This window comes from Prorops nasuta, unplaced genomic scaffold, assembly GCF_024137725.1.
Source record: "Prorops nasuta isolate Cenicafe-Biocafe unplaced genomic scaffold, Cenicafe_Pnas_1.2 PNAS00008, whole genome shotgun sequence".
Taxonomy (NCBI): Eukaryota; Metazoa; Arthropoda; class Insecta; order Hymenoptera; family Bethylidae; genus Prorops; species Prorops nasuta.
The window spans coordinates 5030001-5053210 of NW_027116805.1; the positions used below are offsets into that span (position 1 = coordinate 5030001).

Consider the following 23210-nt stretch of genomic DNA (forward strand, 5'->3'; position numbering starts at 1 on the left):
ATATTTATTCAGTTTTGTACAAAAGGCAAGCTCTTAAGAAATACAATTATACGTACAATATCACAGATAGATTTGAATGCCCGAAAATACATTGCAATGAAACGAATGAACGTTCATAAATGATTTTAAAATTGATGATCCACGAAATAGACAGAAAAATGAATGAAATCACGAATGATCTTTATGGCGATGAAGAGTAATGATTTGATAATGAATACGTTTAAATAATTTAGAGATAAATCGATGATCTTCGAAATGGAAAGTGGAATGAAGGATAAGTGTTGTTTAGGATTTTTATTAATGATTTTGGAGGTCTTGGTGAATGCAGCCACATTTTGTGTGCTCGATGGCATGAATGATTTCGTGGTGCCTGTCCCTTTGACGATCGATGGAATGTCGAACCATGAAGACCAGACTGACATTTTTCGTCTCCGTCGGTGCACAAATCTGCTTAGCGTCCGGGCAACAACCCGATCCTCCGCATCTCGTCAGTACGGTCGACGCTGGATAGAATATCTCATCCGGGCTTGGACCAACTGACAAAAGCTCTTCCACTGGAACTGCTCGTGGCTGAGGCAAAGAACACCTGAATTGGTGAACTGTCTGCACGTGATTCAGAAAGCCACCGTCTCTGTGATTAAATTAATAACATCGATTGATTCCTTATTTATAAATGAAACTTGCTTCAAACAACTATTGTATAATTGTTCAAGAAATTTATCCATATAATAATTAAAAACTTCTATAAACCATAGTGAGATAGATTAGAATTAACATAGAATATTGATTTTTATTATAATCCAGCGTTTTAATTTATATTTACCTGTGATGCCTTCCAATTACGAGCGAAGCAGATTGCACAACAAGAAGCACAAGAAAAATCTTCATTTTTAAATTTCCCGCAAAAGACTTGGCAAAAATATACAGTTTTCTCAGCGTCATGCAAAGTGTAAAGTGACAAATTATGCACCAACTATTAACTATTGCAGTGAAGATTGAAAAGTTTGAAGCACAAAGTCACGAAATTTCCGGTATTGGCGAAAGTTGAGGAAACGCAAGGGTTTTCCGAATGCGTCCTTGAAGGTCCTTGTTAAAAATGCTCGACGGTTCCGTTCTGTCTGGTAGTAGTGCGAGTTCTGGCGATTCGAATTCCATCCTCCTTAGTATATATATACATATACAGAATCAACTTTCATCTCGGCATCCCCTCCCAAGTTCCACCTCTTCGTCCTCTTATTTCCTTCTCCATCCGATGCTGATCTTTGGGCTCTTTCCTCTTTGTCCCGTCCACTCCACCCCCTCTCTGCTCCCTTCTCTTTTCTCTTCACCTCCACCCCCTCCCCTCTTCACCCTCACAGTATCCACAGAGGACCTACTACTTCCCCGTAAACTCCGCAGGGTTTCGTTGCCCACAAAACCCTTCCTGGAATCCTTCGGGATCACTGTAATTACTGCACAACTCGCCCTCTCCTACTTTTCTCTCTTTTTTCCCCTCCTTTCTCCTTTCTTTTCAACCACGTAGCCCACCTCCCAAAGTACTTTGCGTGACCGGGTGCACTTTGATTCAACTTTTGTGCCGAAATTCGTTCCAGTTTTTGGTCGCCTCAAGAAAAATTTTCTTACGGTTAAAAAAACAAAAAATGTCCTGCATTTTATCTCAACAAGTTTTTGCGGATTGAAAGTGTAATTGGAATATAATTGAAACAGTAGTCGGACTATTTTAATCTTTTGAGGGTTCAGCGAGAGAGAGAGAGAGAGAGAGAGAGAGAGACAGAGGGTGATAACCGATTGGTTAAACGAATTAATTAATTCGGGCTATCGAGAGGTTGGTTTACTAGGAAGTTATACGATCCCGCGGGTTGTGGCTATCGTGAGTCACGAGTGTGGTTGTGGCCTGAGAAATATCTCTAAGGACTATGCTCTCTGAGTTCGTTTACGTTGCAATATCCAATTGCGAATTCCCCGCACTCGTAATTGCATATTAATCGCTTTGTCTCTTCTCGCGAAAGAGGCAGAGAGTATGAAGAAAATTATAATTATGATTAATTACATATACAAATCAGTTTTATTTATATTCATAATAAGGGAGTTTCCGCTCTGTCAAATGTTTATCGTTTAACAATTTTTACTTTTTGGATAAAGCAAAAATGACAAATGTTGAATTATTCAAGAGGAAAATTATTGATTTTTGCTATGAGATATTCCAAAGAAATTTTAGTTTGATTGAATTAGAACCATAAATGGCGTACGTGTGCTTTGATCCAACGTACGAGACAGAAATTCCACTCTCCAAGAGAGAGTAGGTTTGAAGCGATCGAAATTGGGGATTCGGTGGCGAATATCAGGAAGGGATTCTCGGTTCTGATTCATACCCGATAGTCTTATATGTGCCGTACACGCCTCGCGCGTTAATTTATGCGTAAGGAAATCGCCTCTATAACGGCCGCTGACGTCATCGATAACTCGACGTACGGAACCGCGTGAAATCATTCACGCAACATCCAGTTTTTCTATCGTTTTGCTGTCTATTAGCGCGCTGTTTATTTTTAAACAACGCCATTACATCCATTAACTTGTTTATTACGTCATTATAGCCTCGTTAGTGACGTTTACTTCCGGTTTATTTTTTGTGCTGCAAGTATCACTCGACCGTCAAATGCAAGCTGATTACAATTTCCATCCACTTCTTCCTCTAATTCGATCGATGCTCTTCTGTCCGAGATAAGCTTGAATGTGCGTTGACAGACTGTCTCGATAGTGCTCGTGTTAATAATTCTATTATATTTTTGTACTCCCCCCCCCCCCCCTTGGAACAGAATTACAATTACAATTTTATTAACCGATTATTAAATCGACTAATTAGCATTTTGGTGCGAAACCAAGTGTGTTATTATTCTGCATCTCAGATTATACTGCAAGCTTGCAGCAGAATTTCTCGGTACTGATAAAAATCACACCTGCAGAGAACGCCAAATGCAAAATGGTCGACGACAATTCAATCTTGATTTCTCCGGAACAATACCACAAATTTTCTTTTGCTCGATAAACTCTTTTTCCACGCGTGTATCGTTATTATAAGTCAATTTTAATCTTTGCTTCGTGTAACATGATATACAGCTTTAAATTTTATCATTTTCAAGGCTTTGTAGACGATTTGATTAATGTGAATGATCGCGACAATAAATTGTAATTGTCAAGTTTTTGCATGGAATTCGTGTGAAAGTTTTGGTGGAAAGACAGTATATATGAGATCATAGAACCTGCTGAGAAATATCGATTAGAATTCGAAGAACTTTCGTGGGAAGATGTTGAGTTAAAAATAACGCGAAACGAATGGCATGTGGATAACTTTGTTCGTATCACGTGCTACCGCTCTTATCCTAATATACAACTTTTCTTTAACCACAAATATTTATCTCGTCCCTTTTAGTACTTTTTGCCGTTGAATCAAAAAGCATTTTTAATAACAGTGGCTTGTAGTAAACCGAAGGAAAAAGAATTAAGAACGTATCAGAGTTTTATTTAGAGAAAAATCTTGTAAAACAGTCTCTTTTAATTTAAGAAAAAGTCAATTACTATTGCAACGACAAAAAATTGCAATATCACAGTAATAATTGTCTCGATATAGCATAGTTTTTTCAAGATTGATGTGCAATATCGAGAGGATTTTCCTCTCTGCATATTGCAAAACGAATATAAATTACTGGGCTTCCCATACAATAAAACAGCATAGTACTTTGTGGTTGAATTGCGAGCTATTATTAAAACACGAATTCATACTCATTCTGTTGTACATTTCGCGCTAATCACGATTTAACTTCTCTCTCTCTCTCTCTCTCTCTCTCTCTCTCTCTCTCTCCAATTCGCTTTTATATTCGGATGCATCATGATTTGCGTAAATGGACTAATTTTCCCCTCGAATCCACTGATGTCATTCTATGAATGGACGTACAGTTTGACGCACAACATTGCGAAGGGGTTTAATTGCACACGAGGATAAATTTGAACAAAACGAAAATCGAACTTTAATAATGATCATTAGCATGCAGCGCGTAAGCTCGCTGAGACACATTATTCAACAGTCTGAATCAGCTTTGCTCGTTGCATCCGAGGGTGCGAAGATGCCAAAATTTTTCCTCCTTTCCCAAAAGAGGAAAATTCTTATTTTTCTGTCCACTTGGTCTCGAGCAGAAATCAGACGAATTTTTTAAGAATTAATTTCATCGAAAATACCAGGAGAAGAAGAAGAATTTTGCGACCGAGGATTTTCTGGTATCGAGAGCGATTATTCTCGAGTAAACAAACTATTGCGCTGGATCGCGAGCAATCAGCGCGACTTCGAATAATGAAAAGGATAAAAATAGATCTCCTGGCCGGTGAGTATCGGTAGACGGAGCCGGCGTGACCGGAAAACTTGCGGAGGCAAAAAAGAGGAAGGAAAAGCGATGGAGGTGAGATAAAAGGTAGAGAAGAGGTGAGACAAAAAATTGAATTTTGTAAAATATATAATAAAGAAAAAAATGAAGGGAGATAAGGAGAAATTGCGAGGTAAAGCAAAGAGAGAGAGAGAGAGAGAGAGAGAGAGAGAAAGAGAGATGGAGAGGTAAAAGCAGGGTCTGAGCGAAAAAATACAAGAGGACGAGAGGAGACGCGAGAAAACGAAACAAACAGTTTGACATTGTTTCATTAGCTGACGGTACGATATTACTGATGAGACAGGAAATTCGCAACGTCCGAGGAAAGGCTCGACATTGTCACTTGGAGTTTCCGGAATTCCGGAAGTAAGAAGATTCAGGAGCGGCACACGACTCGTTCTTCAGCGACACCTCCGTGCGTGTGCCTCTTCATGTATAAATACTCCTCTGCCACCAGGAAAGTCTCAGTCGACCCCAACTTACTCCACACAACCAAGTCTTTCCTACAATATAATTATTTCACAGTAGACTTCTCAAGAGATTTTCCAAAATAAAAAACTGCACCTCTCCGATTTTCAAAACTCCTGCTTTAAGCCGTCTCAACGGAGTGAGAAGAATTCCCTTGGATTCTTCTGTCGAGATTTTAATCGGAGTCCACTTTAATGTGAATTATTGCCAGGTCAATTTTAACTGTCGTTGGTCGGTCAATCGACGATCCGTACGGTCGATCCAAGGACGTATCGCTTTGGTGATATCTCGCTGACTGGTAATATCAGTGGTAAAAACTTGTGTTTTCGTCGTACCCGGCGAGAAGTGAGTGCATGTGTCGCCAGGAATAGAGTACCACTATCGTAAAGTTCCATGACAGTTCTTTCGTCACTGGGCCAACTCGTGCCAGAAATCAATTTTCGCCAAGCTCTGCTCGTAATCTGAAGACACCGATTCGAAGGAGCCAGGCCGGAAGGGTCGAGTTCCAAAGAGTTGCTTGAAAAATATATATCTGGAAGCGGCGAAATACGAGAATTAGAAAGGCTACAAATTTTCTGATCTTACTGTTGAACAAGGGCAGAAGGAATATTCTAAGCTTCTCCGAGTGACCCAAGGATGAGATGGGGTCCAAGATGCGAGTGCAGAATAAAATTTCGTTTCTTCGCGTGATGATAATAGTTTTAGCAGCTTTGGACGACGCTTCTTCAGCGGTCAACGAGCATCGTCATCCGGGTAATCACTTCCGGAGAATCCATTTGCCAAAGGGCCTCGAGATGTCGAGGAAGTTCGCCTGCAAGGAGCCCCAGAGTCGGGCCTACAATCTCAGGGATCTCATGCAGAGACATCATCAGAATGCTGGGGAGACCGCCAATCAGCCCATCTACATCGTCCTTAAAAGGTGCGACCTTCACTCTGGATGCTGTAGGAGCCCAGATATGAGCTGCACTCCTGTGGAGTCCGACGTCTACTTCGAGGACTTTGAGATCGAAGTCTGGAGTCTCTACAACAATGACACCAGGAGACAGTGGATCAGGGTGGCTCAACATGGTAGTTGTTACTGTGAAGAGACTAATGCGAATAACAGGACTCAGCTGGAAAAAGAAAATCCACAAGTTCTTCTCATCAATTAATCTCTTGTCGTCTTCTATCAATTTACTCTTCTTCTTTATTAAACTGCGGTGAAAACTCTACTCCACACAAGGACTACTAAATTTTTCCTATTTAACATCAAAGACATTGCTTACCAATTATTAATTTTATTCTACTTAACAATAGTGAAAATTCCTTCTTCTATATTTATATACACATTGATGTCGTCCATGGGAAGGAAAAGCATCAAAGACATTATTCTGAACCTGGTGACTCTAATTACCAATAACCTTCCCTTACAATAGTACTATTGTACTATTATCTGGATCATAGTGTCCCACACAGAATCAATGGTTTTCTGACACTGTTAACAAAATCATGCATTGATCTGTTTAAAGTCAACGAAAAATCTTTGGTGAGCAATAAATTTGTAAAAGTGGATAGTGTCTGAACCTCTTGGTGAAATATTGAATTAGTTTAAATACGACGCACCGATGTTCAAGTGCGACGTGAGAGAATCAAATTGGCAACTTTCCTGGTGAATTTTTTCTCTGAAGAATCGTCTTTTCGAAGATTGTGAAGAATATGAAAACGTTAGTTCAACATGTATGGATTTTTAAGCAGCTATGCACGACGCTGCTTCTTGATTTATTGCCAAGCATTGTGATATTACGTATATATATAAACATATTTTATAATCTGTATATAATGCTCCATATCGTCATCTCAATAAGACTGGAAAGTCTGTTGAAAAGGATGATTGCGACAAGTTGTGAAAATCCTGATATTAGTACACTATCGCTTACTGATAAATCTATTATATTTAAATATTTTATTATAGATTACAATGTACATAGTTATTTTGTAATATTTATTTGATTTGTTACGTGGATAGCATAGTGTATTCGTAATATCCGAAAATAATACAATTACCATATGTAAAACTCATCCGAAGATCGTATTGTTACATTGAGACCTTATCTTATATATATGTATAAAGGGAATTTTTTATTCCGCAAGTATCACACTGAAGTAATATAAGTAAAAAATCTGTTCGTGTGACAAAGATCACGTAGATTTTGTCACCTTATGTCTCTTAATAAAATGCAATTTATATGAGAAGGAAAATGCAGATCATATTCCAATACAGGTTCTCTTTGTAATGTTTATAACGCTGATGATGGAATGTTATGAAAATTCGTGCAAAGCTAATTAGGAGAGCTTAGTTTTATTTTCTTCCTCGTTATTATTGAATATTAATAGCATGAAAAATGCATATTGACAAAACACTGTAATCTATTATTCAATTATTACAAAAATAATTATTTTGTGGCATGATGAAAAATGGAAGATATACGATACGCCTGAGCAGCCGATGATCGTTTCTAGCACCTAAGGACTACAAAATCTTAGTATAAGTTAATTACCGAAAATGTGCAAATTTAGACTTGGTAAAATAACAACGCTTTCCAGATAAAAATAAAAATGAAGCAAAACAAAAAGAAACAACATCAATAATTGACTTTGCATTAAAAATGTCGGTCATTATTAGATGTTTGATGACATTCTTTGAGAAGATTTTTAAGAAATCAATTAATAAAGTATGCATGAATATATATCTGTTGAATAAGTCTATGGTGTTGTATAGCTTATCTATGGAACGGAAATTTCCCACGCATTCTTCGACCTCTGGTACTTCTCCCACGTGCAGTACCTTCGTTGTTTATGCCTCCTCTGGTTACTTGTCCACGTCCAGGCGATTGACCTTAAAAAGGGAAATGAAGATGAATTTGTTCAAAGGAAGAAAATTCATTACGAAATTGAAAAACTAACTTCTTTCTGGATGGCAGGACCAAACTATCGGAGTTGGTCTGGCTGTCCTGGTAGTGGCCCTGTAAGATGATCTTGTTGGCCTTCGTATCGATCCTCGGGATCCATTAGCAGCCGCAGCTGCAGCAGCAGCAGCTCTCTGACGGGTGTTACTCGATGGCGAAGCCTCCGCTTCTCTACTCTGCTCATCCGCATCCTCACCCACTAATTCACTCCCTCCTTCGTCAGTTACCTCAACCTCGGTCTCCCCTATCGAGTCATCCTCAACCGACGCGGAAGTCCCACCCTCTTCCAATTGTTTCTCACTCTCCGAAGTTACTCCTGCGCATTAACTAAGTTAATAAAAAATTATATTAATAATCAGTCCAAGCAATTTAAGAATTTTTACCATCTGACTGAGCTGTACCCGACTCGGTTATCCCTTCTTTCTGGCCATGTTCTTGTTCCTCGGGAGAAATAATTCGAATGTTTGTTATTTCCTGTTCCTCATTTATCTCTGGGCCAGAAGCGTGGCTCACCACAATCACTGGAGTCACTGATATAGGGGATTCCTGGTCTTCCGATGATCCACTTGTCTAAATAATTTTTAAAAGAGTTGAATTAATCGAGTTGCTTCTAACAATAAAGTAAATAAAATATAAAAAAAAAACATGTGTCTATACAGATGGAGGTATATCAGCCGCTGGAGAGACCTGCAAAGGAGTGGTAGGTACACTACGACCCGTTCCTGCATCCTCGAGTTGGGCAAGATCCATTCTGGAGTCATCAATGCTTTCTTGAATAACTGGAGCGACTCCAGTCGTCGAGGAACTAAAAATAGTTCGAGCTGCAGGATTAGTAGTAACTGCGTGAGATGACGACGCAGGTGTGTGACCGCTAGATCCTGAAGAATCGCCGAAGGTGAAACGTCCTTGAGGAACTTGAGGGGAACTGACAGCCTCGGCAAATCCATCTGCACGTCTTGGTATGAACAAGGTTGGGGTGCTTGGCACTATGCTGTCATCTCCGCCATCTTCATAGCCTTGCTGAGGCTGAACAAATATTACATCATTGATAAAAAGAAATAAGTCACAAGAAATTTATTCTACAGTATAGTTCTATCGACTAACTAAGAGAAGATGCTGCTGCTGCTGCTGTCTGGGCATAGGTGCAATTCCCCGAGCGGCTCGGGAATTGAAAGGAGGTTCTCCAGTCTGTCCAGCACTACTAATAGCTTCTGACTGCTGTTGTTGATTAGTGGACAAAGTACCAGATGGTTGTCTAGGTACCTCTACACCAGCAGAATCGTCTTCCATAATAATCTCCACTTCATTATTGTCCCGTTCCACTTCTACTCCAACTTCGTAAGGCAGTTCTTCTTCCTCCTCCATTTCCTCATACGTATCATTTTCAAACTCCTCCTCTTCCTGAACTTGATGAGTACTACCACCTTCTCCTTCATCGCAATCCACAACTACTATACAGCCTTCCTCGACTTCTTCGTCCTGGTCGCGCTGACTTGACGTAGGCACCTGACATGATGAAACAATTAGTACATCTGATGACTACGCATTGGGCCCGACGATAAAGATTGATCAATAAATTAAGAACTACCTGATATTCGATCTCCGAAATGCTTGCACTGGGTGCAACGGTTCCATCGGTTCTACTTCGTTTTGATTTAGGACTAGGAGCTTGGTCTTGCCTTACCAGGTCAAGACCCTCAACGATACCGGATCCGGAAGCAGTGGAATCCAGCTGTCTGGGACGTTTATGTCCGCTTTGAGTTTGAGAGGTGCTAACGGATTGAGTGGAACTACTGGCTACTGTTTGTTGGGTTTCACTGGCTACAGCTTGCTGCTGCTGCTGCTGTTGTTGCTGTTCAACTCTCGGACTGACAAGTGCAACAGCTTGTTGTTGTTGTTGCGGTTGTTGACAAGGTTGCTGCAGCACCGTGATATTCTCAACGTTCTCCGAATCCTCCCGCTGCGTTGACTCGGCGGTTTCGCTGAGTTGCGGTTGAACCACTTGTCTCAGAGGTCCAGATGCACTTGGAGTACTAGTACTGGCTGGTTGAAAATCCGTTAAGCTACTGGTTGGTGAACTGGTCTCAGTGGTATGAACCTGCTGGGCTTGTTGATGAGGAGCTACCAATACCGGTGCACTGGCAGTTGTTGGCAGAACAGCTGCAGTTCTTGATTGGACGACGCTCATAGGTCGTATACTCGCCAGAGGAGTCTCGGATCTTGCTGACATTGGCTTAATATTCGCTGTGGGAGGCTCAGACGTAGGACTGACTCCGCTCGCTCCAGTCAATTGTCTCTGCAACTGAGCCACTTTCTGCACCAAAGTTTCTTTCTCATTCTGTATCTCAGTTTTCTCATGCTCCAATCTTGATATTCTTCCTTCCATTTTGGATTTCAATGCCACGATCCTCGATTCGTGCTCGGAACAATCCTGATCACCGGCACCAGACTCGATCTTAGTTTTTAATTCGAACAGCTCCTTTTCAGATACTTTTTGAGCCTCTGTCAACTGCATAATTCTGGTCCTGGCACCTTTCAATACCTGCTTAGCTCGAGCTTCCTTCTCCACGCTCGCCTTGTTCAAAATATCTATTTCTTTTTTCATGTTCTCTCCGTCTTCATGAAGAGACGCTATTTGCTTCATGAGTTCTTCGATCTCAGTCTTTAACTCTTGATTGGCCTGACGTAACTCGGTTCTACCTTCTTCTCTCAGTTGGTCCTCGCGCTCCTGCGTCATTTGAGCCGTTTCCTCCATTCCAGCTGCCTTCGCTTCTGCCTTTGCCTTCTCCTCCTCTACAGTCTTAGCTAGCTCCTCGAATTGAGTCTTATACTTTTTAGCTATTTTTCTGATCTGTATCTCTTTGTTCCTTACATCAGTCAGCAAAACTTCTTTCTCACCCAGCTCTTTTTTAAGGTTCATCAAATCCTTGGCTTTCACATTTGAGTCCGTTAAAGCGTCATTTAGGTCCTGGCCCAATTTGCGTGCCTCCTCGGACTCTTTGCCCAACTGCTCACTCAAGCTATGCACTTGTTTCTGAAGCTGAGCAACTTGACTATCCAATTTAGTTTTGTCTGCCTTCAACTGGTTGAATTCTTCGAAACGTTTTGCGTGGATCTCCCGTTCAGAAGTCAGCAATTTACTGAGATTTTCACGTTCGGTTTGCAATCTACGCCAGTCTTCGGGGCTAGCCCTATTGACCTTCTCCACTAAGCTATTGGCTCGTTGTCGCCATCTCGTTACATCGCCTTTGAGACTCGTGTTCTCTTGGCTCAGAGATTCTACCTTCGCTGTCAAATCCCTACAAGTGTTACGCAACGGTACCACTTCTTCCGAAAGATCATTGACTTGCTTCATAAGTTCGTTGACCTTTGAGTTTAGCTGATCCCTCTCCTCCCTAAGAACTCTATTGGAATCGGTGATGGCGTTCAAAGTCTCGACTTTCCTCAGTAACTCGGCATGCTTCGAGGTAGTCACCACGTCGATCTCCGACTTCTCCCTCTCAGAGTTCAGCTGCTGCTCAGTGTCCTTCAAACGTTTCTCCGAAATTTCTATCTGCGCTTTCAGTCTGAGATTCTCTGCTCTCAAAACGTCCACCTTAGCCACTGCCAGATCTTTCTCTCTTCTCAGGTACTTCATGACCTTGAGCAATTGTTCGGTTGACTTGGAATCTTCATCAGCGAAGCTTCGGTTTAATGATTCTACGCTAGTGTCCATATTGGACTCCTGCTCTCCCATCTTGGATTGCTGGATAGCAATTTTATCGCTCAACTCTTGCAACTGGTTGTGCAATAGCGAATTCTGCGCGTCCAGATCGACGATCCTCTTCTGTGTTTCCGATAATTCCTCGTGGAGCTTCTTCTCTCGTTCCTTGTACAAAGAAGTTTCCATTTGCAATGATTCCAAAGCGGAGTCCCTTTCCTGGGTCAAAGTAGCTAGCGTTTGCTGGAAGACCTGCGATTCCTCCTTGAATTTAGTGAGCATTTGAAGATCGGTAGAGTGAAGCATCATCTCCCTGGTGTATTTTTCTTCAGCTTCTTTAGCAGCCTGGGCAGCTGCTTGTAAGTCACTCTTAACAAGCTCCAGTTCCCCTTTAATCTCATCTAATGTTTCGAGTTTTCTTTGAGCTTCCGACAGCCTCTCTCTCAACTCAGAATCCGTTTCCTGCTTTCCACTGGAAACTCTCAGCAGCTCATCCCCAAGATCCTTGATCCTCTTATGATTATTGAGAATCTCCACTCGTGACTCTTTCAGAGCGTTCTCCAGCTCCTCCTTTGTTTTATTATGCTGTACCGTCATTTCTCTTAATTGAGCTTCTACGCTTTCAGCGATATCGCAATATTGCTGACTCTGCTGATGTGCAACCTTCAACTGGTCCCTCAATGATTTCGCCTCCGATTGAGTGTTCACCAGCTGGACTTCCAGTTCCTTTATCCTGTTGGTCAAGTTCACATCGCCCGAAATTGGTTTTGAGATGGAATTTGAAGCTGCTTGTCTTAATTTTCCACTAAGTTCTTCGATTTTCTGCACGTGCTCAGCCTCAGAATTCCTCACTTGGGCTAATTCTTCCCGAAGAGTCTCAGCGACCGTTCTTTCCTCGTTCAACCGATCCTGGGCAGCTGCCAATTGCTTCTCCAAGTGCGATGTTAGTTCTCTGAATCTGTCCTGTTCCTCCTGCAAACGTCTTCTGAGAGCTGCACATTCCCTGGTTACATCATCCAATCTATGCTCGGACCTCAGAACGCTCTCAGCCTGTACTCTTTCGAGACTTGCCTTAATAGCCTGTACATCGGCTCTTAACATAGCTTGGGTCTGTCTCTCCCTTTGATAAACTTCGCGCTCCTTCGACAAACGACTTTCGGAGTCTCGAAGAATTTGTCTCTCCTGTCTCAAGTTCTCCAATTGTACTTCCGCCCTGGACAGTTTGCTTTGTGCAGATAAAGCCTCGTCCTTGAGAATCATAAGAGATTGCTCGTGCTTTCCTATTGTTATCGTATAATTGCAGCACTTTTCCTCCAGTGCTTTTATTTGTGCTTTGTAAGAACCTACGTTCCCCTGCAGAATTTGGAATCTCTCGTTAGCAGAGTCCAGCTGAGCTTTTAACCTGCAACATTTGGAAGAATTAATCTCAGCCTCTTTTCGCAGTCTCTCTACTTCTTCACCGAGCATTCGCTCGTGGGCTGTTTTCTCCTTCCTATAAGTCTCGAATTCAACCGTGATTTGCTTCAACTTGGCTTCGGAATCCTTTAATTTTTCCTCTAATTCCTTTTGTTTGGTGGAAACTTCTTTGTCCCCTGACGTTTTATCCTTCATTTCTGAGTTATCACTAGCTTCCTCCTTGTTCTCACTTCCTTCCGGTGCTGAACGCTTCAACGATTGTTGATACATATTCTTGTACATATCTCGCTGTCTCAAAAGACCATCGAGCATTTTAGCCTGTCTCTCCTGTGCAGCTTTCATGTCCTCCAGTTGCTCTACGTAACTTTCTAGTTTTTCTTTCATGGCACCTGAATTAATTTCGTCGGTAGCTCTTTCTATTTCCTCCTGTCTCGAGGACAAAGTACGAACTATGGATAATAATTTCTGATTGTTCTCCTGCAACTCCTCGATGTCTCTGAAGGTGACGAGTTTTTTACTAATGATATGAGAGGAAGCTAGATCATCTGTTTCCATGGAATTGTTTAGGTCATTGTTACGAACGGTACTTCCACTTCTACTTTCTTGGACTTCCTTGAGGAGGAAGCAAACTTGCCTTGCCAAATCAGTCATTTGCGTTTTTAATTGTTGATTTTCTTTGGTGTGGTGATTTGCTATACGTTCTGCCGCATCAGTTGTTTCCTGCAATCTATTATTTTCTACAAGTAGCTCATCTAGTTTTGTGGACAATGTAGCAACGTTGGCTACCGCAGTGTCATAGTCCTCTCGCAGTTGCAGTACCACAGGTGCCTTTTCCTCCAATTCGCGGAGAATAACGTCCATTTGGGATTTTAATCTCTCGTTCTCCTCTCGCTCCATTGTTAGTTCATTAACTGTTTCTACCAGTTGAGTGTAAATTTGAGTCAAACTCAATCCTTTCTTCAATACTTTACTGGCTATTGCTGCTGTTGGTGCTAATTGTTCTACTGCAATATCCAATCTCTCTTGTTTGATATTTTTCAGAAGGTCGTTTGCCATCTCCAGCTCCTTCGAGAGGGCGCCAATCGCTTGATCCCTCTCTTTAATGTCCTGCTCATATTTTAATTGTAACTCATTGTGCTTTGTTTCCAGATTTCCAAATTGTTCTGTGGCTTGTTCCAATATTTCTTGTAATTCTTTTACAGCTTTGCTGAATTCGTCTGCTTTAGAATTTGCATCATCAGCTATTCCTTTATAAAGATCCGCTAATCTAGTTTGAGCTACGATTTCTTCCTGATATGAAGCATACATAGAAAGATCTTGCGTTCGTTGCTCCTCCAGTTTTTGCGCTAGTTCATCACGACGGCGCTGAAGGGTCGAATTAACTTCTTTCAATTGAACTATGGTTTCATTAGCAATACGAATTTCTTCTTCTCTTTGAGATAATCTAGTGTCAGTCAAAAGTGCTCTGGTAGATGCTTCAGCCCTTGTAGCTTGTAGCTCAGCAGTTCTCTTGGCCAATTCTTCCTCAAGACCAGCCATTTGCTGTGCAATCAGAGTCCTTTCTTGCTCCAATCTCTTTTCTTTGAAGTCTAGTGTCATTTCACGGCTTCTAATTTCTTCAGTTTCTGTCAAGGCTTGGCATTTAGCAGTGATTGCAGACTGTAATTGTGAGGTAAGTGAGGAAAGTTCCACGCGCATTCTTGCAATATCAGCATCCATACGTTCAATTTGTGATTGTAAAAAATTTCTTTCGTCGACTGCATCATCCCTTTGTCTTCTAAGCTCTATTGATTCTCTCTCCAACCTAAAAGGAATTATTCTGATTAATACCACAAATTTTTTTAAACCACCTACATTCTATTTTGCTAATTTGGTACCTTTTTACATTCTCTTGTACTCTAGTCAGTTCACGTTTAGCTTCTTCTAGATTAGATTTCAGTTCAGAATTATATTTGTCAGCTATTTCCAATTCTCCTTTACACTCAACTAAATCTGCTTTTTTTTCATTCAAATCCTTCTGTATTGTTTCTACTTGTTCTTCTATAAAATATAAAATTTAGTGTATGTGAGTGTCCAGTTTAAGGCAAATTATCTAAGAAATGTAGATAGAGGGAGACTGTAAGAAATAAAAACTTTTTAAAAATTTTCAGGTTTAGTCTTTACTAAAAAAGTTATATCAAGGAGGAAAGGATCTTTGATTCAACACTTTTATTGATTGAGTAATTTAGTGACTCTGCTCTGTTGGCCAAGTATTGTTAGGACAAACTGTTGATTTATAAAACCTCTTAAAATAACACGTTTTAAATCCTTAATATCATTTTAATTAAGTACTAAATCTAAGTTTTATAAGAATTTTTTTCTTTAAATCCCTTTCCCTATCTACATTATTCAGGTTGGCATCCTTATACCAGGCACCGAACTCATAATCTAAAGTTGAAATGAGGTTAGGTTTGCAAGCAATCAACATTAACTTTTAACAAGGAAATATCGCAAGACTTAACATAGAGCTTACCAAGACTTTGGCGATTGGTCTCGAAAATAGCTTTAGCTGTTATGAATTCCTCACACTTTTCATTAAAATATATTTTAAGCTTTTTGCCGACCGATTCGGGAATTTGAGCTAACTCGTCCTCGTCTAAAATATCTTTTAGCACATCGTGCTCTGTTTCCTCCTGACTCTCCATACTCATCAATTGTGATTGACACTAATCAACCTTTTAATAAATTTTTTAATGACTTGGATAAATTTACGATAAATTTTTTTAAGGCTCTTCGTTAGATACCGCCATCCACCTTACTGCACCTTACTTGCTGTGTGTTCACGGTGCGTTCCCGGCAATCTCGGGCGGCTCGGCAATCGGCATTCGGCATCACTCGGGCCATTCGGCCGCCATTCGGGCTTCGGGCGCTTCGGCTTCGGCATCAAACCATCAAACTAGTAGCAAATAAACCAAAGAGAAAGAAGTCGAAGGAAGATTCGAATTGGTAGTGTTAAGTGTTGCGCCTTTTCATTGGTCCATCAACGTATCGGGTTATTCATCATATTTCATCACCAATAGAGTTGCACAATGACGATTGTTTCAATAAATTTAAATAAACGTACAATAATTTACGCAAAACGGTAGTAGAAAAATTAATACAATTAAATTAATTTTGTGTTAGAATAATCAATATCTATTATTTATTCTTATATTAATCAATTTATTCAGCATTTATTTTGATATTAGATGCGAAGATAACATATTAAGAATTGAATTGAAATACATAGATCAACTTAAAAAAAAAGTTTTTAAAAACCAGAAGACAAACGATTTGATAAAATTTTACTATGCTCATTTATTAATTAAAATTTCTAATAAAAAATATATAAACTTATATCAACAAGTCTTTGGTCAATTATATATAATATAGATAAGAAAATTATATTAATTTAAAAAGTAATACATTTAAAGATAAAATATTATTTAATGATACGCGTTAGCATTTTTCAAGATTTCCTTATTGATTTTAAGAAATATATTTTCTACAGGGAATCGTAAATAAAGATTTCAGCAACTTAATATTTATTGCATTAGAATATATTTTCATAGGGTACATATATTTATATGCAAATGTAGGGACAGATGTAGTTTATAGTTGAGGATATCTGAGAGCTGTGCTTAATTGATTATAATAATAGCAAATAATAGCAATAATAATAATATACAAATATAAGAATATACGCCCACGTATATTCCTCTATTATTTAAAAACATAGTACATTTCAAATAAAGCTTTGATAAAAGAAGCTTTCCTATGGCATCAATTTGAATGTAAAAATACAATTGCGTCATCATTTTTCAGATGGTATTGAGTATAAAATGGGAGAGGAATAATTAAAAATGGAATGGATAAGCTAATGCTTGATAGTAATAAAATTTGAATCATTAAAATTGCATGGAGAAAGTAAAATGAAACAAATTTACCCTCCCTTTGTCTTTCGTGTTTTGATACACGACATATACTTAATCAGTAATCTATGTGCGCATGTTTGCACTTATACAAGCGAGTATATGTCTAATATATTGGCCTCTTATGAATGAGGTTTAATGTCATATTCCTACAAAACAAATTATCTAATTAATTAGCTCGATGGTGAATTCTGTTTTTCTTTCATGCTGTTTTAATGTAAGATCTTCATTCCGGAAATTTGATCGTCTTGCAATTATTCAAAGGACTACATTGGACCTTCTATCAAACTGATTTTCATTCTACAGTAATAAAAACTACGCTCGACGCAATACACAGCTGCTATAAATGCTCCTAAAAACAAAAATTAATAGGTCATTATGAGTACTAGATTATCTTATAATAATTGAATTCTCTAGACTTACCAACGTATAAAACGTAAATTCCTCCATGGGATCTGGCATACGAAAATGTACAGGCCTGTTTATTGTAAACAAAAGAATTTTATTAAAATGAGATATCTAGTATAGCAATTTCTAGATATATTTTAATATTTACCGTAACAGCAATAGCAATAACCAGAAATACAAAACTTCCTATAATGAATGCTATACCACGTCCTCTAGTAAAGTCTGGTCCAACAGATGATACTTTTCGACAATGTGGACATCTTGCTAATGCATTTGTAAGTGTCTTAAACTATAAAGATTGCAATAAACAATTAATGTGTAAAAGGATCAATTTTTAAAATTTTTTGAATCTTGTATTACTTACCAGAAATGTGTCATGGCAATGGGCACAGCAGACCCTGCACATACCAGGCATGGGTAAAACTGGAGGCGTAATTGGGCTTGGAGCAAGGTTAATAATGCGCTTGCAATTTGGTCTTGGACAAGCAATTCTCTGTGAAGAGCTCTTGCATATTAGCAAGCAATTGCAAGGGCATCTGACATATTTCTTCCCAGCTGGTGCATTTCTGATTGGCTGTGAAGAAAAATTGAAGTTAATATAGCTAGTCAAAGCAAGAGTGACACCTCTTCTCATAAACTCAATTTCAGGTATCATTCTTGCTTCTCAGAGTTATACTTTAGTTTAATTGATGTTTCTAGTGATTGTTTACCGTTGCTTCATTGCATTGGGTACACTTGACTACATGTTGGTCTCTTTTACCACTAATGTCTATCATGCCCTGACAGACTCTACAAGTGACCAATGGAACTCCACTCTGGTTACTCGAGTCATAAGAAGGTGGTAACTCATCTGGTCCTATTGGTGAAACTGTATTTATAATTGATGGGTCGTCTAGAAAATTACAGAAATCAATCAGAACTAATAAAGACACTTGAACCCTTTATATACTGTAATTATTTACCATTTGTTGGATATTTTGGTGCTGTATATGAACTGGGACTTAGTGTTTTATTTAACAATGATTTTCGCTCGTCATCTCTGCCGTCCCCCATTTTGCCCCGATGACCAGTCTAACGTCTATAACCAAAAATTATTATAGCAATTTTTGACAGAAACCCTGGTAATTTGGTAACAAAGGGGACTAACTTCCTTATGACACAGGCCTAAGCTTTATTGTTTCCTAGATAAGAAACCCTCCCGATATTTTCGAATTTTCAAAACTTACTTTATAACATTAATCTAATTTACAATTCAACCTTGCTTCTTAAAAGTTCTTCTTAATCTTGGTTCTACTCAACAGTCCGTCTTTAATCACTGACACTTTCGAGCTCTGATCAAAGTTTTAATCCCATCCCATCTGATCATCATTCGCACAAATCGCAACCACCATATTTTCTATAAATTCAATTGTCAAAAGCTAGCATAACCTCGAATATTTTTTTTCCGATAATCGAAAAGTATTTTTTGGTTTTTTGACTCCTAAGCGTTGTTCTAACAATATTATATTAAATATATTATATTAAAAAGAATTTAATTTTTGAATAATGTGAGTAATACGTTTATTGTTGTTAAAACCGGGATGAAATACAGAGTAAAACGTCAAAGTCTTTTCGTAACGTTTTTACCGACGTAAGCGCTAAACTGTCGGATCGGAATGATCGGATTCGCAAGTTCGCAATATCAAAATTTCAAAATGGACAACCTTCTATACATTTGTAAATTTTGGTTTGGTTGTACAGGCACTTTTAAATTTTCAAAAGATTGTTTGGACTGTTTATTTGATTACCCTCACTATTGTGAATAAACAAAGTTCTGTCAAATATGGATAGCTTTGGCAATATCAGTGGAATTTTAGGTACAGATTAAATTAATGGTTTACACAAGTTAATTATGAATAGGATCTTTTTTCTCAATTCTCATTGTTCTCTATTTAAATTTCATTGTTGATATCAATTTTAATTTATAGGTTTATCAAGTATATTACAAGTCTCACGTACTAATAATAACCGTATGGGTGGTCCAATAGATTCTTTGAGTAATTTAGTGGAGCAAAGTGCTGTATCTCAAACAGACGTAAGCAGAGTTGCTTCTACTAATGACAATAGTAAACTAGAAAAGATCATAAAGTCCTTTAATAACTGTGAGCATAGTCTTGGAAAATTTATAAAGATAAAGATAATTTTTGATTGCTTGCAAGTATCAGCTACTGATGAGAAACGGATACTGTCTGAAGATACCAGAAACAAATTAAAAATGCTTTTACACAATCATGAGATGTCAAAGTATATGCAGTTGTCTTCAGTGGATAAAATTTTAAAGAACACTTTGCCAGTGTTAGGTATTCTTGATTTACCAAAAGTAGAATTTTCTTATGAAGAAAAGTTGAATATCAAAAGTTCAATAGAGTCATTGTTAAGAGAGAAAATTCATAACTTTATAATAGAGTGAGTATAGATATTTCTAAAAAATAAATCTGAAAAATCCTTGTTATATTATGACTTTTTTTTATTTCAGATACAATGAATTGGGTGGAAATATTAAAAATATTTTCAAAATGAATGAATCTAGTATACAAAGTAAATTATTTAAACCCTCTGAGCTTCAGATTCTTCAATGGAAGGATAAAATTGAAGATATTTGTAAACAGCATGAAGCTAATCTTATACAATTATATGATTCTTTAAGATCGTGGAGAGAGGCAAAATATTTATCTGTGCCACATATATATTTAAATAAAGCAGAAAACATATTCCTACAAGCAAAAATAGCTGAGGTGCAAGCAAAAATTACAGTTGCTTCGTGTGTGAAAAAAATGATGACTGAAGCTCCGTTAACGATCAATGCATTTCAGATATTAAGTGATATGGTTAATAAAAAACTATATTCAACTATTGAAGAGGTTACTCAAAGAAATGCCTTGCTGCAATTGTATGAAAATTTACAAAATACTAAATATGATGAAATTTTAAAAGCATATTTGCATATTTGTAAAGCTATTAGAAAGAAAAAACGTTTACTAGAGGAACTTTGAAGTCAATTTCTATTTTTTTTAATTTTCAAGCCTGAATTTTTTGTATGTCTGTTTCATCTATTATATTAAGAGCATTACGCAAGTAAAAAGAAGGATTTTACATCCATAGAAATACTCATTATTTTCCCTGGTATAATATATGTATATTAATCTAGCATTATCTATTTTTTTTTACAAATAATTGAGAAAAATATAAAAACATAAAAAAATACATTGTTTTTTTCACTGAATGTTTATCATAAATAGCATTGAGATTTTAATCACTCTCAGAGCTTTTCTCTTCGCGCGGCTTTAAAATTTCGGGAATACAACGTTTATCACTTAGCATTCCGTGCTCGACCAAAAAGCTTTGAACGTCTGAGGCATAAAAATCGGTTCCTAAATACTCAGTAATACGGACGTAATTTCCAATTAGCTGTCCATGCTTATAAATTAATAATGCTGGTACACCTCTCTTCTTGAAATAATCACTCAAACCAGCTGTTGATCCTGTGAAAATAAAATTTATTTTAATATTAAATTATACAGAAATTTGAATAGCAATACTCACCCCTAATTATACAAAATTTTACATGTGGATGTTCTTTGGCTAAAACGAGCAAACAACCATTCATAGTTTCACATCCAGGGATATTGTCTTCATAAATATGTATTATGACTTTTACTAATGGATCTTCTTTATCTATAGCTTCTAAAAATTGATCCGCAGATTTCAAAACAATTAGTTTTCCAAAAGTTAGTTTTTCAGCTTTAGCTATCATCTCTTGCATTCTTTGTTTCTGATATTGCACTAAAAATTCATCTGCTAGCAGTTCTGCTAATTCAGGATCTAACTGTAACAATTTGTCTTTATCTTCTTCCAGAGAACTTTGACATGTTAAACTTATTTTTTTAATCATTGATAATCTTTTTTGGTCTTCTTCTATTCTTTTCTCAGCTTCTGCCTTTTTATACTGCTGCCAATCCTAGATAAAATAATGAAAATAAATAAAATAAATTTACTAAGAAAATACAGCAGTACTCTTACTTTAAGGACACCCTTCGGCCCAGTATTGCTTGATGTTCCTCCCCATTTGGAAAATGGAGCTACAGAAGCAGGTTCTCCAGTCTGTTCTTTTGGTTCATTCTCCTCCTTATCAGAGTCAGGCGAATCATTATTTTCATCTTCAGAGCTGCTACAATAATATTGTGCTTTCTCTCCTAGAATTTTATCTTCCAATGTTGACATATTTGTTGTTGAATTAAATATTTATATGAGTCAATGCTAAAAATATAAACAGCATTAAGTTTCAGAAATATATAAGAAAAAATTGACAATATTAACAAACCTGTATAAGTAGGCAACTCTAGTTTAGAATAGTTAATATTTAAAAAACAACCAAAAGAAAATCAGTATATTTGTTCTCCCTCAGAACCCATTGGTTCCAAAATTATTGAAAAAAGTGAATAGTTATTCTATCAATTCATGATTAAATTAGGACATAATTAAATTATAACTAAACTCGATTAATTCGTCACAACGTTTCTCATTTTTTGTTTAATTTATAAATATATAAATCTTAAAACCTTTAAGTCATACGAACAGTTAAAACTATAAAATATTATTTAGATGCAATATAAAATGGAGCTAAATTTTGCCTAAACCGGAGCAATGGTTGCTGCTATAGTCTATGTTTACAAGCCTGTATGGTTCCTTTAGGATTTCAATACTCCAATAGTTTACCGTTGCTTCCTTGCGTTATAGTAATATTTCTATCTCTCTTTAATTTAATATCCTAATATATAATAGCAGTATCTAATGCAATCTTGTATCTAATGTTTTGTTTCTCTATAATATCGTTAGATATAGAAACATTCTTCATGATAGAAACTCAACAAACTCAAGTTCGAACTTCGAAAGCTAAATCATGAAGCTGGAATTGTTAAATTTATGTATACATACATATGTATGCCTGAGCGTCTGAGCCCTGAGTATTTGAGACTGACTCTATCGCCATCTACTAACTCTTACACAAAATAATAGAAATTATTAGCAGTCGATAAATCAGTGTAAAAGAAAGAAAAAAAAAGAATTAATTATAACACTTCCATTTTTGCATTGTTTTGTACTATCAAGTGCCGTTCATACAGTTTATTTTTCGGGTCTATTTAGTTTCGTTTCTTTTACATTCAATTTTAATCGATATTTTTAGTAGCAAATTACTTGGTTACTCGAATAAATTTACAAACTTTATGAACCGATGAATATTTATTTCAATTTAAACTAACTTATTTACTTGTAGTGTTAAAAATGAGTGGAATTCTATCTTTACGTGGGGAGATGTATCAGGACTATTGCCGCAATTAAGACGTCTGTCATCTTGTAATATGTTAGCAAAATTTTATTGAAACATTTTTGAAGATCTAATGCTTTTAGAGATATGCAAATGAAATGAAAATAAAGTTTTAAAAATTTCCATCTTAATCACTTTATAAAAAAATAATAATGCATTTCATCCCCTGGATTTTTACCGGCGAATGCACGGCTGCTCTTTTTTCATTAAATGAAAAGAATACGTAAACAATTATTACAAACATAAAAAGATAATAAAACCACATTCCTTTTTTAAGGTTTTATTGAATGACTCTATTCTGGAATATTTACGTTACTTACTAGTGTCTCTATGTTTGCTCACTGATAATTAACTAGGGGTCATTGATAAGAAGGAACCCCAGCAACCAGATCGGCACATAAAACATCGGTCTACCCCCAGGAGCCGGACTGACGTTATTTGTTATTTCGTAATAACTTTTTAGCTTATCTCTTTTCAGCCTTACCAACGACACAATTATGCATCAGTAAACTAATCTAACGTAATTATTTTGCTACCAACTTA

General features: G+C 37.4%; 6 protein-coding genes across 8 annotated transcripts; 2 read left to right on the forward strand and 4 right to left on the reverse strand.

The window, feature by feature from the left end:
- Positions 1 to 6: 6 nt before the first annotated feature.
- LOC136775509 (uncharacterized) lies at positions 7 to 1322 on the reverse strand. Its single transcript, XM_066730351.1, has 2 exons — positions 824 to 1322; positions 7 to 631 (listed from the first exon to the last, which is right to left on the reverse strand). The coding sequence occupies exons 1-2, from the start codon at positions 940 to 942 to the stop codon at positions 298 to 300; spliced, it is 453 nt and encodes a 150-aa protein (XP_066586448.1). The 5' UTR covers positions 943 to 1322; the 3' UTR covers positions 7 to 297.
- Positions 1323 to 4237: 2915 nt separating this feature from the next.
- Positions 4238 to 6521, forward strand: LOC136775932 (uncharacterized). The gene has a single exon (XM_066731140.1). The coding sequence runs from the start codon at positions 5525 to 5527 to the stop codon at positions 6032 to 6034; it is 510 nt and encodes a 169-aa protein (XP_066587237.1). The 5' UTR covers positions 4238 to 5524; the 3' UTR covers positions 6035 to 6521.
- Positions 6522 to 6705: 184 nt separating this feature from the next.
- On the reverse strand, positions 6706 to 15763 carry Mgtor (Megator). 2 transcript variants are annotated; one of them, XM_066731135.1, is made up of 8 exons: positions 15457 to 15763; positions 14822 to 14984; positions 9417 to 14748; positions 8933 to 9334; positions 8516 to 8854; positions 8212 to 8398; positions 7827 to 8144; positions 6706 to 7758 (listed from the first exon to the last, which is right to left on the reverse strand). In XM_066731135.1, exons 1-8 carry the CDS (start codon positions 15632 to 15634, stop codon positions 7643 to 7645), a joined length of 7035 nt encoding a protein of 2344 aa, XP_066587232.1. In that variant the 5' UTR covers positions 15635 to 15763; the 3' UTR covers positions 6706 to 7642. The 2 variants fall into 2 exon arrangements, with proteins under 2 accessions (XP_066587232.1, XP_066587231.1); XM_066731134.1 differs by having other exon boundaries at positions 6709 to 7758; positions 8486 to 8854.
- A 741-nt stretch (positions 15764 to 16504) lies between these two features.
- On the reverse strand, positions 16505 to 18871 carry LOC136775931 (type I phosphatidylinositol 4,5-bisphosphate 4-phosphatase-A). Its single transcript, XM_066731139.1, has 7 exons — positions 18450 to 18871; positions 18265 to 18380; positions 18013 to 18194; positions 17667 to 17876; positions 17451 to 17591; positions 17318 to 17372; positions 16505 to 17246 (listed from the first exon to the last, which is right to left on the reverse strand). Exons 2-7 carry the CDS (start codon positions 18353 to 18355, stop codon positions 17161 to 17163), a joined length of 765 nt encoding a protein of 254 aa, XP_066587236.1. The 5' UTR covers positions 18356 to 18380; positions 18450 to 18871; the 3' UTR covers positions 16505 to 17160.
- Positions 18872 to 18968: 97 nt separating this feature from the next.
- Positions 18969 to 20346, forward strand: LOC136775929 (uncharacterized). The gene is made up of 3 exons (XM_066731136.1): positions 18969 to 19158; positions 19270 to 19747; positions 19818 to 20346. The coding sequence occupies exons 1-3, from the start codon at positions 19125 to 19127 to the stop codon at positions 20332 to 20334; spliced, it is 1029 nt and encodes a 342-aa protein (XP_066587233.1). The 5' UTR covers positions 18969 to 19124; the 3' UTR covers positions 20335 to 20346.
- Positions 20347 to 20452: 106 nt separating this feature from the next.
- Positions 20453 to 22272, reverse strand: LOC136775930 (phosducin-like protein). Of its 2 annotated transcripts, none has more exons than XM_066731138.1 (4): positions 22058 to 22272; positions 21362 to 21598; positions 20885 to 21299; positions 20453 to 20823 (listed from the first exon to the last, which is right to left on the reverse strand). In XM_066731138.1, exons 2-4 carry the CDS (start codon positions 21560 to 21562, stop codon positions 20591 to 20593), a joined length of 849 nt encoding a protein of 282 aa, XP_066587235.1. In that variant the 5' UTR covers positions 21563 to 21598; positions 22058 to 22272; the 3' UTR covers positions 20453 to 20590. The 2 variants fall into 2 exon arrangements, with proteins under 2 accessions (XP_066587235.1, XP_066587234.1); XM_066731137.1 differs by having other exon boundaries at positions 21663 to 22270.
- Between the last annotated feature and the right edge of the window lie 938 nt (positions 22273 to 23210).

Coding starts and splice junctions, on each gene's coding strand:
- LOC136775509 (XM_066730351.1), bottom strand. CDS start 942: ATGACGCTGAGAAAACTGTATATTTTTGCCAAGTCTTTTGCGGGAAAT. Junction 632..823: donor GTAATTGGAAGGCATCACAG/GTAAATATAAAT, acceptor ATTTAATCACAG/AGACGGTGGCTTTCTGAATC.
- LOC136775932 (XM_066731140.1), top strand. CDS start 5,525: ATGGGGTCCAAGATGCGAGTGCAGAATAAAATTTCGTTTCTTCGCGTG.
- Mgtor (XM_066731134.1), bottom strand. CDS start 15,634: ATGAGTATGGAGAGTCAGGAGGAAACAGAGCACGATGTGCTAAAAGAT. Junction 14,985..15,456: donor GACCAATCGCCAAAGTCTTG/GTAAGCTCTATG, acceptor TATATTTTATAG/AAGAACAAGTAGAAACAATA. Junction 9,335..9,416: donor TTTCGGAGATCGAATATCAG/GTAGTTCTTAAT, acceptor TCATCATGTCAG/GTGCCTACGTCAAGTCAGCG.
- LOC136775931 (XM_066731139.1), bottom strand. CDS start 18,355: ATGGGGGACGGCAGAGATGACGAGCGAAAATCATTGTTAAATAAAACA. Junction 18,195..18,264: donor ACCAAAATATCCAACAAATG/GTAAATAATTAC, acceptor GTAATTTTCTAG/ACGACCCATCAATTATAAAT. Junction 17,247..17,317: donor AATTTACGTTTTATACGTTG/GTAAGTCTAGAG, acceptor TTTTGTTTTTAG/GAGCATTTATAGCAGCTGTG.
- LOC136775929 (XM_066731136.1), top strand. CDS start 19,125: ATGGATAGCTTTGGCAATATCAGTGGAATTTTAG. Junction 19,159..19,269: donor CAATATCAGTGGAATTTTAG/GTACAGATTAAA, acceptor TTTAATTTATAG/GTTTATCAAGTATATTACAA. Junction 19,748..19,817: donor ATTCATAACTTTATAATAGA/GTGAGTATAGAT, acceptor TTTTTATTTCAG/ATACAATGAATTGGGTGGAA.
- LOC136775930 (XM_066731138.1), bottom strand. CDS start 21,562: ATGTCAACATTGGAAGATAAAATTCTAGGAGAGAAAGCACAATATTAT. Junction 21,300..21,361: donor GGCCGAAGGGTGTCCTTAAA/GTAAGAGTACTG, acceptor TATTTTATCTAG/GATTGGCAGCAGTATAAAAA. Junction 20,824..20,884: donor AAAATTTTGTATAATTAGGG/GTGAGTATTGCT, acceptor TTATTTTCACAG/GATCAACAGCTGGTTTGAGT.